Here is a 12,463-nt window from a genome sequence, read left to right on the forward strand (position 1 = left end):
AGCAAGAGTGATCCATGCCTGCTACCTGTTACCGTTCCAGAGGCGGGCAAGCCCCCAGCAACCATGGCTGGAGCCAGAAATTCAGTTGTTTCCCTAAAAGCTTTTTATTTTTCTTTATTAGAAACGGCAACTTCGCTATCGCCTATCGCTGACCATTATAATTACTTGATCTTTTAAAGGGAGGTTTGAGGCGAACTTTGAAAAGCCCCAATAAAGAGCGGGCGGCTCTTTCAATGGGCTGTTTATTAGAGAGAAGCCGTCCGCACCTGATCCCCACCGCGTGGGAGAGCGCTCTGCTCTGCGCCTCCAGACCTTGCCATGAAGCGAGAGCTTTTGTACAAGGTGGGAATTCAGCCGAGGGCGAGGGGTAGGAGCCTAGAAAAGAAAGGCGAGAGAGGGATGGAAGACTCTTGCCCACTTTTGTTGCCAAATGTTTCGTTGATGGTGAAATAATTCGGTGGAAACTACTTTTCGTCCTCCAAGCATTTGCTCATCAATCTCCTATCCGTATAATCTTCTTAAAAACCACTGCCAGCATTAGGAAATTACGTAGTGGCTCTTCAACTTAAATCGCTAAGTACCTGGCAGGCAGGACAGAAATGGGAATAGAATGTGCGATTTTCAAACTGATAATTTTTGTGGAGTTGCGTGTGACTTGGGAAACATGCACATAAATATGAAGTCGCTGGTATGTACACTCATTTTCACACACATTATTCTGCCGGGTAATCATAAACACATTGAACTTAATCACTAGGAAACATACATGCGTGAGTGTATTCTCCCCCCACCCCCGCCCCGCACCAGGCCTGCCCTCTTTCCTACGTACCAGCAGGGAACACACACACATTATAAAACCCTGCATTTAACTTTTCCTTAGAGGCATCCCTTTCCTAATGAACGGACCCTTCTCTCCCACATGGATTTGTTCAGGGCTGGAGAGTGGGAACTGATTGTATATCTTCCTGTTTTCCTTTTTCCTCTGTTGAATGTAGGAAACCGAAACATGACCAAGTCCTACAGCGAGAGCGGGCTGATGGGCGAGTCTCAACCCCAGGGTCCTCCAAGCTGGACAGATGAGTGTCTCAGTTCTCAGGACGAGGAGCACGAGGCGGATAAGAAGGAGGACGACCTCGAAGCCATGAATGCCGAGGAAGACTCACTGAGGAACGGGGGAGAGGAAGAGGAAGAAGACGAGGACCTGGAAGAGGAGGAAGAAGAGGAAGAGGAGGACGATGATCAGAAGCCCAAGAGACGCGGTCCCAAAAAGAAGAAGATGACCAAGGCGCGCCTGGAACGGTTTAAGCTGAGACGCATGAAGGCCAACGCCCGAGAGAGGAACCGCATGCACGGGCTGAACGCGGCGCTGGACAACCTGCGCAAGGTGGTGCCCTGCTACTCCAAGACGCAGAAACTGTCCAAAATCGAGACTCTGCGCTTAGCCAAGAACTACATTTGGGCTCTGTCCGAGATTTTGCGCTCCGGCAAAAGCCCCGACCTGGTCTCTTTCGTACAGACGCTGTGCAAGGGCTTATCCCAACCGACCACCAACCTGGTTGCGGGCTGCCTGCAGCTCAACCCTCGGACTTTTCTGCCTGAGCAGAACCAGGACATGCCCCCACACCTGCCAACAGCCAGCGCTTCCTTTCCTGTGCACCCCTACTCCTACCAGTCGCCGGGGCTGCCCAGCCCGCCCTACGGTACCATGGACAGCTCCCACGTCTTCCACGTCAAACCGCCGCCGCACGCCTACAGTGCAGCGCTGGAGCCCTTCTTCGAAAGCCCCTTGACTGATTGCACCAGCCCTTCCTTTGACGGGCCCCTCAGCCCGCCGCTTAGCATCAATGGCAACTTCTCTTTCAAACACGAACCGTCTGCCGAATTTGAGAAAAATTATGCCTTTACCATGCACTATCCTGCAGCAACCCTGGCAGGGGCCCAAAGTCACGGATCAATCTTCTCGGGCACCGCTGCCCCTCGTTGCGAGATCCCCATAGACAATATTATGCCTTTTGATAGCCATTCACATCATGAGCGAGTCATGAGTGCCCAACTCAATGCCATCTTTCACGACTAACCCCTTGGCAGAGGCCCATAAGTTTCACCATCCCCGGGAAACGAACCCACTGTGCTTACAGTGACTGTCGTGTTTACAAAAGGCAGCCCTTCGGGTACTACTGCTGCAAAGTGCAAATACTCCACGCTTCAAGTGATATATGTATTTATTGTCGTTACTGCCTTTGGAAGAAACGGGATCAAAGTACCTGTTCACCTTATGTATTATTTTCTATAGCTCTTCTATTACAAAAAAAAAAATTACAGTTAAGTTAAAAAAAAAACAAAAACTGCACCACAAATTTGGTGTAGCTGTATTCAGATCGTATGAATTATCTGATCGGGATAACAAAATCACAAGCAATAATTAGGATCTATGCAATTTTTAAACTAGTAATGGGCCAATTAAAATATATATAAATATATATTTTTCAACCAGCGTTTTACTACTTGTTACCTTTCCCATGCTGAATTATTTTGTTGTGATTTTGTACAGAATTTTTAATGACTTTTTATAATGTGGATTTCCTATTTTAAAACCATGCAGCTTCATCAATTTTTATACGTATCAGAAAAGTAGAATTATATCTAATTTATACAAAATAATTTAACTAATTTAAACCAGCAGAAAAGTGCTTAGAAAGTTATTGTGTTGCCTTAGCACTTCTTTCCTCTAATTGCAAACAAACAAAAATATTGCACAATTTGAGCAATTCATTTCACATTAAAGTGTTTCCCTTTCTTTAAAAACCACATTCAGAAATCTTAAGAGGATGAAAAGAAAGCAAGAGATGTTTATCTCTATCAAAGCCTATCAGTTCAACACATTACTTGCACAAGCTTATATATACATATTATAAACAAATGCCAACATACCCTTCTTTAAATCAAAAGCTGCTTGACTATCACATACAATTTGCACTGTTTCTTTTTAGCCTTTTACTCCTTTGCATTCCATCATTTTACAGAGAATCTGAAGCTATTGATGTTTCCAGAAAATATAAATGCATGATTTTATACATAGTCACACAAATGGTGGTTTGTCATATATTCATGTAATGAATCTGAGCCTAAATCTAATCAGATTGTTAATGTTGGGATTTATACCTGTAGTAGTCAATTAGTACAGTAGCTTAAATAAATTCAAACCATTTGATTCACAATTAGAACAATAGCTATTGCATGTAAAATGCAGTACATAATAAGTACTGTTTGAGATGTGATGCTGGTACCACTGGAATTGATCTGTACTGTAATCTTGTTTGTAATCCTGTATATTATGGTGTAATGCACAATTTAGAAAACACTCATCCAGTTGCAATAAAATAGTACTGAAAATCTGAGAAATAGTTAACATTTCTTCTTTATTTTTCCAAGTGTAAGTAATTCCTGGGGGATAGTTACTTTATTTGCTTAGTTCAGAAAAATACTAAACACTATTTGCAGAATAAAATGTTGTTGAAAAGTTTGCTTTGACAGACTCTAGTCTGTTTATATTACTCAGGGAGTCACCAGCTTTTTGTAGATTAAAAAAAGCATCTAATTGCTATTTCATTATTTGGAATATAGGGTTGTGGGGGGACATAGTTACGCTTTTGTTTTTTCTTTGTTGATAGTGGCTTCAGGGGCCCTAGTGGCGCAGTGGTTAAAGTGCTAGACTGCTAACCAAAGTGCTAGGTTTGAAGGCAAAATATGTGGCAGTCTGCTTCTGTAAAGATTTACAGCCTTGGAAGCCCTATTGGGCAGTTCTACTCTGTGCTATAGGGTCACTATGAGTCAGAATGACTCAAGGGCAGTGGGTGGGTAAGAGGCTTCACCTTTAGGTTTTTGACTCCCATTTTTTAAATGCTTATGTGGCTTCTTTTTTTTTTTTTTAAATGAGATTTAGTTAATTATTAACATGAAAGACACAAGTATCGTAGCTTAGATTGTCTACACATTTAAAAGACAATTTTTTTTTTTTTTTTTACTGTTTTCTAGGTGCTCTCCTACTTGTATATTTTCCTGAACAGGTCTCTATTGCAAACCAGTACTGTCCTAAAAAGAAACTTATACATCTTTAGGAAACACCAGGGGAAAATTATTTAATTCATTTAAAGACTTTAAGAAGAAGAAACATTTTATAATTGTTATATAAACTTGTTGGGATAATTTAAAATAATTTTTCCAGGAAAAAAGATAATGACTTATTTGTACTGAAGAACAAATTATTTGTTCCATAGTGTATTTTAGTAAGGTATAGTTGTTTTCTCTTGCCCTTTGGGGCACTACTCTGTTTCTTTAAAAAAAATCCAAACCCTCTGGAAATTTTTACAGATGATTCTGTCTATTTATAAGTCAACTAAAAAAAAAAAAAAAGTTTGGCATTTCTCTTCCCCCTGGATGTATTGACTGACAGGAAGGATTCCTGGGGAATAACGTTTTGGCACTTGTGTCCTGGCTCTACCATGGTGCTCTGATTACTGTCATTAGTAACTCCATTGTTTCCCCTCTGATTCAGATGTCATGTTGGATGACGACCCCCCTTTCCAAGCTTGTTCCTTTAATCTCCTTCTCATTGGTGATTTAGGGGTTCCAGAAAGCTGACCTCATTTAGCAAGCAGCTCCAGAAAAATGTGAGTTATCTAATGGACAGGATCAATTAGCCATACTAATAACATTGCCAATGGGGCTGCATCAAGCTGTGAAAGTAACAGTAAGGAATAGCTCAACATTAAGGAAAAAGTTTGAGTGCAATTTAAAATATATCATTTTAACATGTTTTCAATCAGCCTTCATCACATGAGAAAAAGTACTTTCAAATTAGTCCCAACCTTATCCAAAATGTAACAATCTCATTCCAAGTGAATCAGAGTTGTTATTTTGCAATCAAGCTGTTGCTTCCTATACCCAGGATTGCTCCCACTGTTCTTACTTTAAGAGACGTAATACTGATAGGCTATTTGAGCGCTGCCAGTCTTCCAGCTTAGGAGATCATGAAGTGAACATTCAGATGTGATCTGATCCATTCAGCAGCTCAGTTTCACCTGTAATTAAAGATAGCCATCTTCATGCAAACAAAAACTGTTGCTGTAGTGAACAAAAGAAAGAATAAGATAATAATGTTCCAAGAATTTCATCTTTCAAAAAGCATGCAGGGAGATCTAGAATGTGTAGACTCTTTTGTAAAGTAAAAATGAAGATTGAAAGTTAGGTTTGATTTTTTTTTTCCATTTTACCTATATGACTTATTCTAAAATATAAGGATTCTTTCAGTCAGTCTAGGAGTAACTCACATGCCACCATCTTTTATTCAAAGGCAGGCACAGATGTTCCTTCTGCAGGGGAGGTTTTAATTTATGAAAATGATATTGTTTATGCATGAATGAACTGAATGCACTCTGCATAACACACAGCACTTCCATCTGATCAGAGAAATACCACAGAACCAGTGCCAATGTCAGAAACATATTCTACAAATTTACTCACTTAAATGTTTAATGAATATTTGGAAGGCATTTTCAAACCACAGAAACCTTTTCAATTATCTTCTTTTTTTTTTTTTTTATGAATTACTACCCATAGTTAAAAGAGACACTTGTGGTTATTACTATTGGTTAATGCCTATACCTGGCTACTGAGAAAAGAAAATGTATCACCAAGTCAAAACCAACCCAAAAGATGTGTGAAAAGCTGGTAGCTTTGGCTATGTTTGGAAAAAGTTTTCTTTTAATTTTGTTGTCTAATGCTTGTTACAAGTAATATTTAGAGTTCTGCGTGTTACTTCATCTTGAGCAATACTATTCATATAAAAGGAAATGCTTTAGATCTACTTACTTAATCCGAAAATACTCTAAAGAGATATTTGCAGAAAGAGTTGGTAATTAAATAGCAATTTCATAATGGGAAATAAAATTTGGCTAAATATTTTACCTAGTACATAATTCCTCTTGAATAAGAGCACTTTGCATAACTTAGATTTCATTTCTATCACCAATTGCATTTATACACCATATTTTTAATCCTTAAAAAACAATTAAATGCAAATTAAAATGAAGAACTATAATATCTTTAGAATGTTCTACTAATTTTAATTTTATAATGCTATAGTAAAAATAACAATTGAAACAAATTATAAGTGTTCTAATTTACTAGTCTTAAAAAAAACTCCCTGTACTTCCACATTTGAAAGTGTATATATTCTGACAAAATTAATGCCTTTCTGAAAGAAGATAGCAATTACTAAAATGATATATGGATCATTAGCTAACAGTTTGAACCAAGATGTTTTGGTTCTATAATTAAACAAGAGATTTAAAATGAAAATATCTATTAAACAATTAATAAAACTAGGGATCAAAACAAAGGCTGATTTTCATCCTAATGGGAAACAAAATAACAAAGCTTTATACTACACTTTTTTCTTCTCCCTCCACCACTTATTTCCTGAAAACCAGCTAAATAAAATCTTTAATTCCAGGGTCTGATAAAAAATAAAAGAGCCAATGCAACATCTTGTGGAACATCAGAACTCTTGTTGTTACCATCGCAAAGAAGCGTTCTGGCGTCAGATGCACAGTGATTTGTATGGTGGCATAATCATTGGCTCCTAGCCAGGCATTATGTTTCAGAGGACACTATTGTCAAGAACCATTCAACTAGAAATCTACAGTGTATGCACTCAAAAGTTGAGATCATCTGCCTTCCTATGTCAGGAAGAATTTTGTACTGGCAATTGACTCATGGACTCTTCACACACACTAACTAACACTTGGTTCAGTGGCTCTGATGGAATTAACTGTGTAGCCAAACTAGTGGCATTGACAAGGCAACAGTCTCTGGAGACTTCTGTTTAAATTGCTAATTTTAAAATGCCTTCAAATGCAGAGCATTATGTTAATGCTGGACTACATCTACAGTTACATTAAATGTGGACTTGGCCATCTAAACATTATTGTTCTATTTGTCTAGTTAATTTAGTGGTTAGATAGATAGTGACGATAACCATGTATACAGATCTATAGGTATGGAGCAATGCATACCTGTAAAATGACATCTTTAGAGTAAGTTGAACTGGTATATAACTAGAAAATACACTTTGCTGTTGACATGATTAATAGCTAAACCTTTACATTTTCGTGTCTTAAGGACAGCCACCCAGAAAGACTGCCTCACACACTTAATCAATTAGGTCAGTGATAAGTGCTTTTCATTCGTTTACACATTTCATCATCAAAGCAGCCCTCTGCCTTATTTTACAGGTCAGGAAACTACTGAAAGCTGGGACACCTAGCTACTTGCATTGCTGGCTTTCTTTCCTCATTCAGGTTCTAGTTCAAATATCACTTCCTCAAAGAAGTACTTTCTGACCTCCATTTAAAGTAGCAACTGTCTTTAACCTCACCAAATCACTATTGTTGTTAGGTGTTGTTGACTCAATTTCGACTGATAGCGACCCCATGTGAGAGAGCAGAATGGCCCCATAGGGTTTTCTTGGCTGTAATCTTCAGGTAGAGTTCACTCTTTGTCTTGAATCATTCTATGGGTTTTGACAAATGAATAATGTCATGTGCCCACCATTACAGTAATATGCAGAATAGTTTCAGTTCTATAAAAATGCCCTGTGCTCCACCTGTTGATCCCTTCCTCTCTCCCTCTTGAACTCCTGATAACCACTGATTTTTTACTGTCATCTCTGTAGTTTTGTCTTTCCCAAAATGTTATATAATTGAAATCAAACAGTATGTAGCTTTTTTGACTGGCTTCTTGCACTTAGCAATCTGCATTTAAGGTTCCTCCATGTCTTTTCGTAGCTTGATAGCCCATTTCTTTTTATTGCTAAATAATACCCCATTGCATAGATGTGGCATAGTTTATTTATCCGTTCACTTATTGGAGCGTATCTTGGTCGCTTCCAATGTTTGACAACTATGAATAAGGCTGCTACGAACATTCGTGTGCAGGTGTTTATGTGGACATACATTCTCAACTCACTTGGGTAGATACCTAGGAGCATGACTGCTGCATCATATGCTAAGCGTATGTTTAACTTTGTAAGAAATCGCCAAACTTTCTTCAAAAGTGACTGTACCATTTTTCACCCCCACCAGCAATGAATGAGGAATCCTGCTGCTTTCTATCCTCGCCAGCATTTGGTGTTGTCAGTGTTTTGGATTTTAACCATTCTAATAGGTGTGTAATGGTATCTCATTGTTTTAATTTGTCATTCCCTAATGACGTATGACAGTGAGCATCTTTTCATTTGATTATTTACCATCTGTATATCTTCTTTTGTCTGTTCGGATCTTTTGCCCATTTTGTAATTAGGCAATACGTTTTCTTATTGCTGAATTTTAAGGTTTCTTTGTATATTTTGGATATAAATCCTTTATCAGACATGTGTTTTGCAAATATTTTCTCCAAATCTGTAGCTTGTCTTTTCATTCTCTTAACAGTATCTTTCATAGAACAGAAATTTTTATAATTTTAATGTAGTCCAACTTACCAATTTTTTTCATAGATGCTGCTTTCAATGTTGTATCTAAAAACTCATTGCCAAACCCAAGGTCACCTAGATTATCTCTTACATTACAGAATTTTTATAGGTTTTGCATGTTACATTTAGGTATATAATGTATTTTGGGTTATGACCTACTTTTTGTGAAACGTGTAAGATCAGTGTCTAGATTAATTTTTTTGCATGTGGAAATCCAGTTGTTTCAGCACTATTTGTTGAAAAGAGTATCCTTTCTCCATTCGATTACCTTTTCTCTATTGTCAAAGATCAATTGATTACATTTGTGTGGGTGTATTTCCAGGTTCTCTATTCTGTTCCACTAATCTATTTGTCTATTTTTTCATCAATACCACATCTGTTTTATTTTTCGTGTTACCTAAAATAATCCCAAACTTCCTTATCAGCCTTGAAGAATTTGGGTTACAGCAGATCAGAGGTAGATTCCAACAGAATCTGATCCATAATCACTATGTACTCCAGAAATGAGATTCAGTAGCACTCAACAAATTGAAAAGTAAAAATAGTCCACTGATAGGCAGATGATAGCACAGCAATGGGAATCTGCAATGTCAAGGGGAATACTTTATAATCACATGTGTATGTTTAATAAGTTAGCTATTAGTTAAATTCAACTTCAAAGTGTCAACTAGAATAGAAAAGTGGCAAATTTATGGGGAATATGATCTCCTTCATCGATACACACAATTAAAAAATAACATAGAATTATTATTCTCAATAACACTATGCATTCCCTTCAACACTACACATAAAACAGGGAACAGAAAACTAGTCTGAGTATTCATGAAGGTGATTGAATATAAAATTACTAAAAATTGAAAACTAAACTAACATTACTTATAATACTCATATATATATTATGTGTTATTGCTTGAGATAAATGCTGCAAAATTTCCCCAACCTATAATTTCTACTTTAAAACGCTCATTGTATAAACTTAGCATATCAATAATATTTCTTTAGTATTCTCTCTCAGTAATGTCAGTTAAGAGATCATTGCCACTTTCCCTGAAAACAACAAAGGGTACTACAATGCTCAAGACAACTCTTAATTTCTTACCATTGAGGTCACTAACAATTATAATGCTTGCCTAGTCATAACAGGGAATTACAAATTTATAATCTGTGGTAGGTTGCAGGTATGTGACTATGTAATATCCACATCCAAGAATAGAGAGGAATGGAGAATACTGTGGTCAATGGGACCTGGAGAAAACCAGCTAGGGGAATTTGGAAAGTATTTTCTTCCCTGGCAAAATGAGATGCCCATGGTAAATCTGCCCCTGCCTCTTCCAATCTTGCTTTTGGATATTTTGGGGAGAGGATATGATGCTTAGAGAACATCTTGGAATCACCAGGAGGGTTCCTTGTTGATACCTTGGAATAGTGAAGTAGAAGGTTGGGAAGTCCTTGGTTTCTTAATAATATTATCTGTGATAAACTGCTCCAGGAAGAGTCTGACTCTGGATCTTTCTTTATGTGAGAAATAAAAACCTTGTTTATTTATTTCCAAATTTTATTTATTTTGTCATTGAGAATATACACAGTAAGACATACACCAATTTAACATTTTCTGCATGTACAGTTTAGTGACATTGATTACATTCTTCGAGTTACACAACCATTCTCACCCTCTTTGTCTTAGTTGTTCCTCCCTCATTAATATAAGTTCACCACCCCCTAAGGTTCCTATCTAATCTTTCTAGTTGCTGTTGTCAATTTGATCCCATATAGATAGTTTTTAAAGGAGCATAACGTTCAAGGCAGATCTTTTTTTACTAGTTAACCTAAATTATTGTTTAGTCTTAAGATGATTTCAGGGGATATTTTTGGTTTAAGATTTAAAGATTGTCTCAGGGCAATAGTTTCAGGGGTTCATCCACCCTCTAAAAACCTTATTTTAAAACCATTTTTATTTGGGTGTTGTTACTTGCAAGTGATAGATGAGCATTGAGAAACTACATGTTTTTGAGGTAAAAAAGCCTGTGTAGAGGGAGGAAGAAGAGGAAAACACATACTCACTGATTGTGAGAGCATTGGCTGTGGTTGATAGCACACAGAATCACCTGATGTAATGGATTAAAATGCATATTCCTAGGAATAGTTCAGCAACAGAGTCAGAGTATCCGAGCAGGGGTGGGAGTGCAGCCTGGGAATTTTCACTTAAAATAAACTGATGAATCTTAAACATACCAAAGTTTGAAAAGAACAGAAGGTTGTGTTTAGATGTGTTTGGAATTTCAAATTTCAAGTCTACAAGGACCAGAGGATGTTTTGAGAATGAGAGGTGCCATATGATTGTTAGAATGGTGTATCATGGAAGTTCAGGGCTAGGCTATTGTATATGTTGTCTATATAGACACTGAAGTCCAAAAAAATGGTGACAGATAATGACATAGAAAGCCAGTCCCACACTTTTTGATACCTATGGGCTATTTTCAGTAGTGAGAAGTGTTGTTGCTCTCCTCTTTATGACATCTTTTTTGCTATGCAAGCAGCCCTTGGATTACAAACGAGTCCTGTCCCCAAGTCTCTTTAGGTTAAATTTGTACGTAATTTGTATGTAAGTCAGAATAGTTAGGTACGCTTCATATCTAATGTCAGTTAGTCAAATGTTTGTCTTAGTATATAGTGTACCTTTCTATGCATAAAAAACATTAAAGAAACACTTCCAGATACACTAAAACATCTTTAACATAATAGTACAGTGATAATAATAATAATAATGTTTCAATGTGCATCACAAAGTAGCTCCCACTTGTAATTACGAACCATTGTATTAATTTTTAATATAATAGACTTTACAGGGGTTGATTAGTAATTAAGGGTTGTATGTAAGTCAGACGTTTGTAAATGGAGACTCCCTGTAATAATGCCAGTTATAGAAAATGAGGATAGATTTCTGATTTAAGCTGGCTGTTTTATTTGTGTATCTGGTTATACCAAATTTAATGTTCCACACTATAGCATTACTGACAGTTACTCTGAAAATGGTTTGAACTCTCTATTTGGTAGGAATACATTTCAAAGCTATTGCTCTGAGTTTATGAATATCAGAGCCTAGCTGAAAAGGGGCTTAAAAAGACTTGAGGGAAAGGAGAGAGGAGACTATTCTTTCCTGTATATGTTACTGCTTACTGAGACACCGGAGTTCATGTTGGGTGAGATGTGGCCCAGAACACAACTGAGCGATTCATTTTAAAGAGGATGGCAGTCTGAGTGGGGAAGACTAGTACATGCAGAAAATTTGATATTCTGACTTGCTAGTGTTTTAGAATTTTTTCTATTTTCTTTATGATTATTGTAGGGACATATGGCCCTCTACCTTTTAGGCAGCAGGAGCCAGAGTAGCAGGAACATTCTGGCAAAATCTCCACTCAGCATGAGAGGGGAAGCAGTTCCCTTGACACATTGACAACATGCCCATTTCACATTAGAAATGACTCAGAGCTGGATGCTCTCATTTTCCTCAAAATACATGCCAACGTGGCAAGTTAAATATGACCTTTTGTCAAAAATCTTTATTATTTTTCTCACCTATGAGACATAATATTCTAGAAACATGATTTTTTAAAGTTTAAATTTATTCATTCATGCATTCAACACATGTATTGAGCATTTACTATGCTAAAATCATTGCTTTAGTCACAGGAGAAAGAGCCATAAACAAGCGGATTAGGTCACTAAGGCACCAATCTGATGGGAGAGAGGAGGCAGACAGGACGTAAGTAAACAAATAAATCAAGTACATACTTTTAGAGGGTGGAAAGTGCAGTGCAGAAAATAACATTGAGTAGGGGTCAACTTGTGGTTGGCTAGTCAGGAAAGACCCTCTGAGAAGGGGACATGAAGTTGATCTGGGTGCCATGCAAAGTCATGCAGTGACCTGAGTGA

At 37.4% G+C, this 12,463-nt stretch overlaps 1 protein-coding gene across 1 annotated transcript; it reads left to right on the forward strand.

The window, feature by feature from the left end:
• The first annotated feature begins 1,006 nt into the window (after positions 1-1,006).
• On the forward strand, positions 1,007-2,077 carry NEUROD1 (neuronal differentiation 1). The gene has a single exon (XM_012555298.1). It carries the CDS (start codon positions 1,007-1,009, stop codon positions 2,075-2,077), a length of 1,071 nt encoding a protein of 356 aa, XP_012410752.1.
• Positions 2,078-12,463: the final 10,386 nt, after the last annotated feature.

Source organism: Trichechus manatus, unplaced genomic scaffold, assembly GCF_000243295.1.
Source record: "Trichechus manatus latirostris isolate Lorelei unplaced genomic scaffold, TriManLat1.0 scaffold00037, whole genome shotgun sequence".
Lineage (NCBI taxonomy): Eukaryota > Metazoa > Chordata > Mammalia > Sirenia > Trichechidae > Trichechus > Trichechus manatus.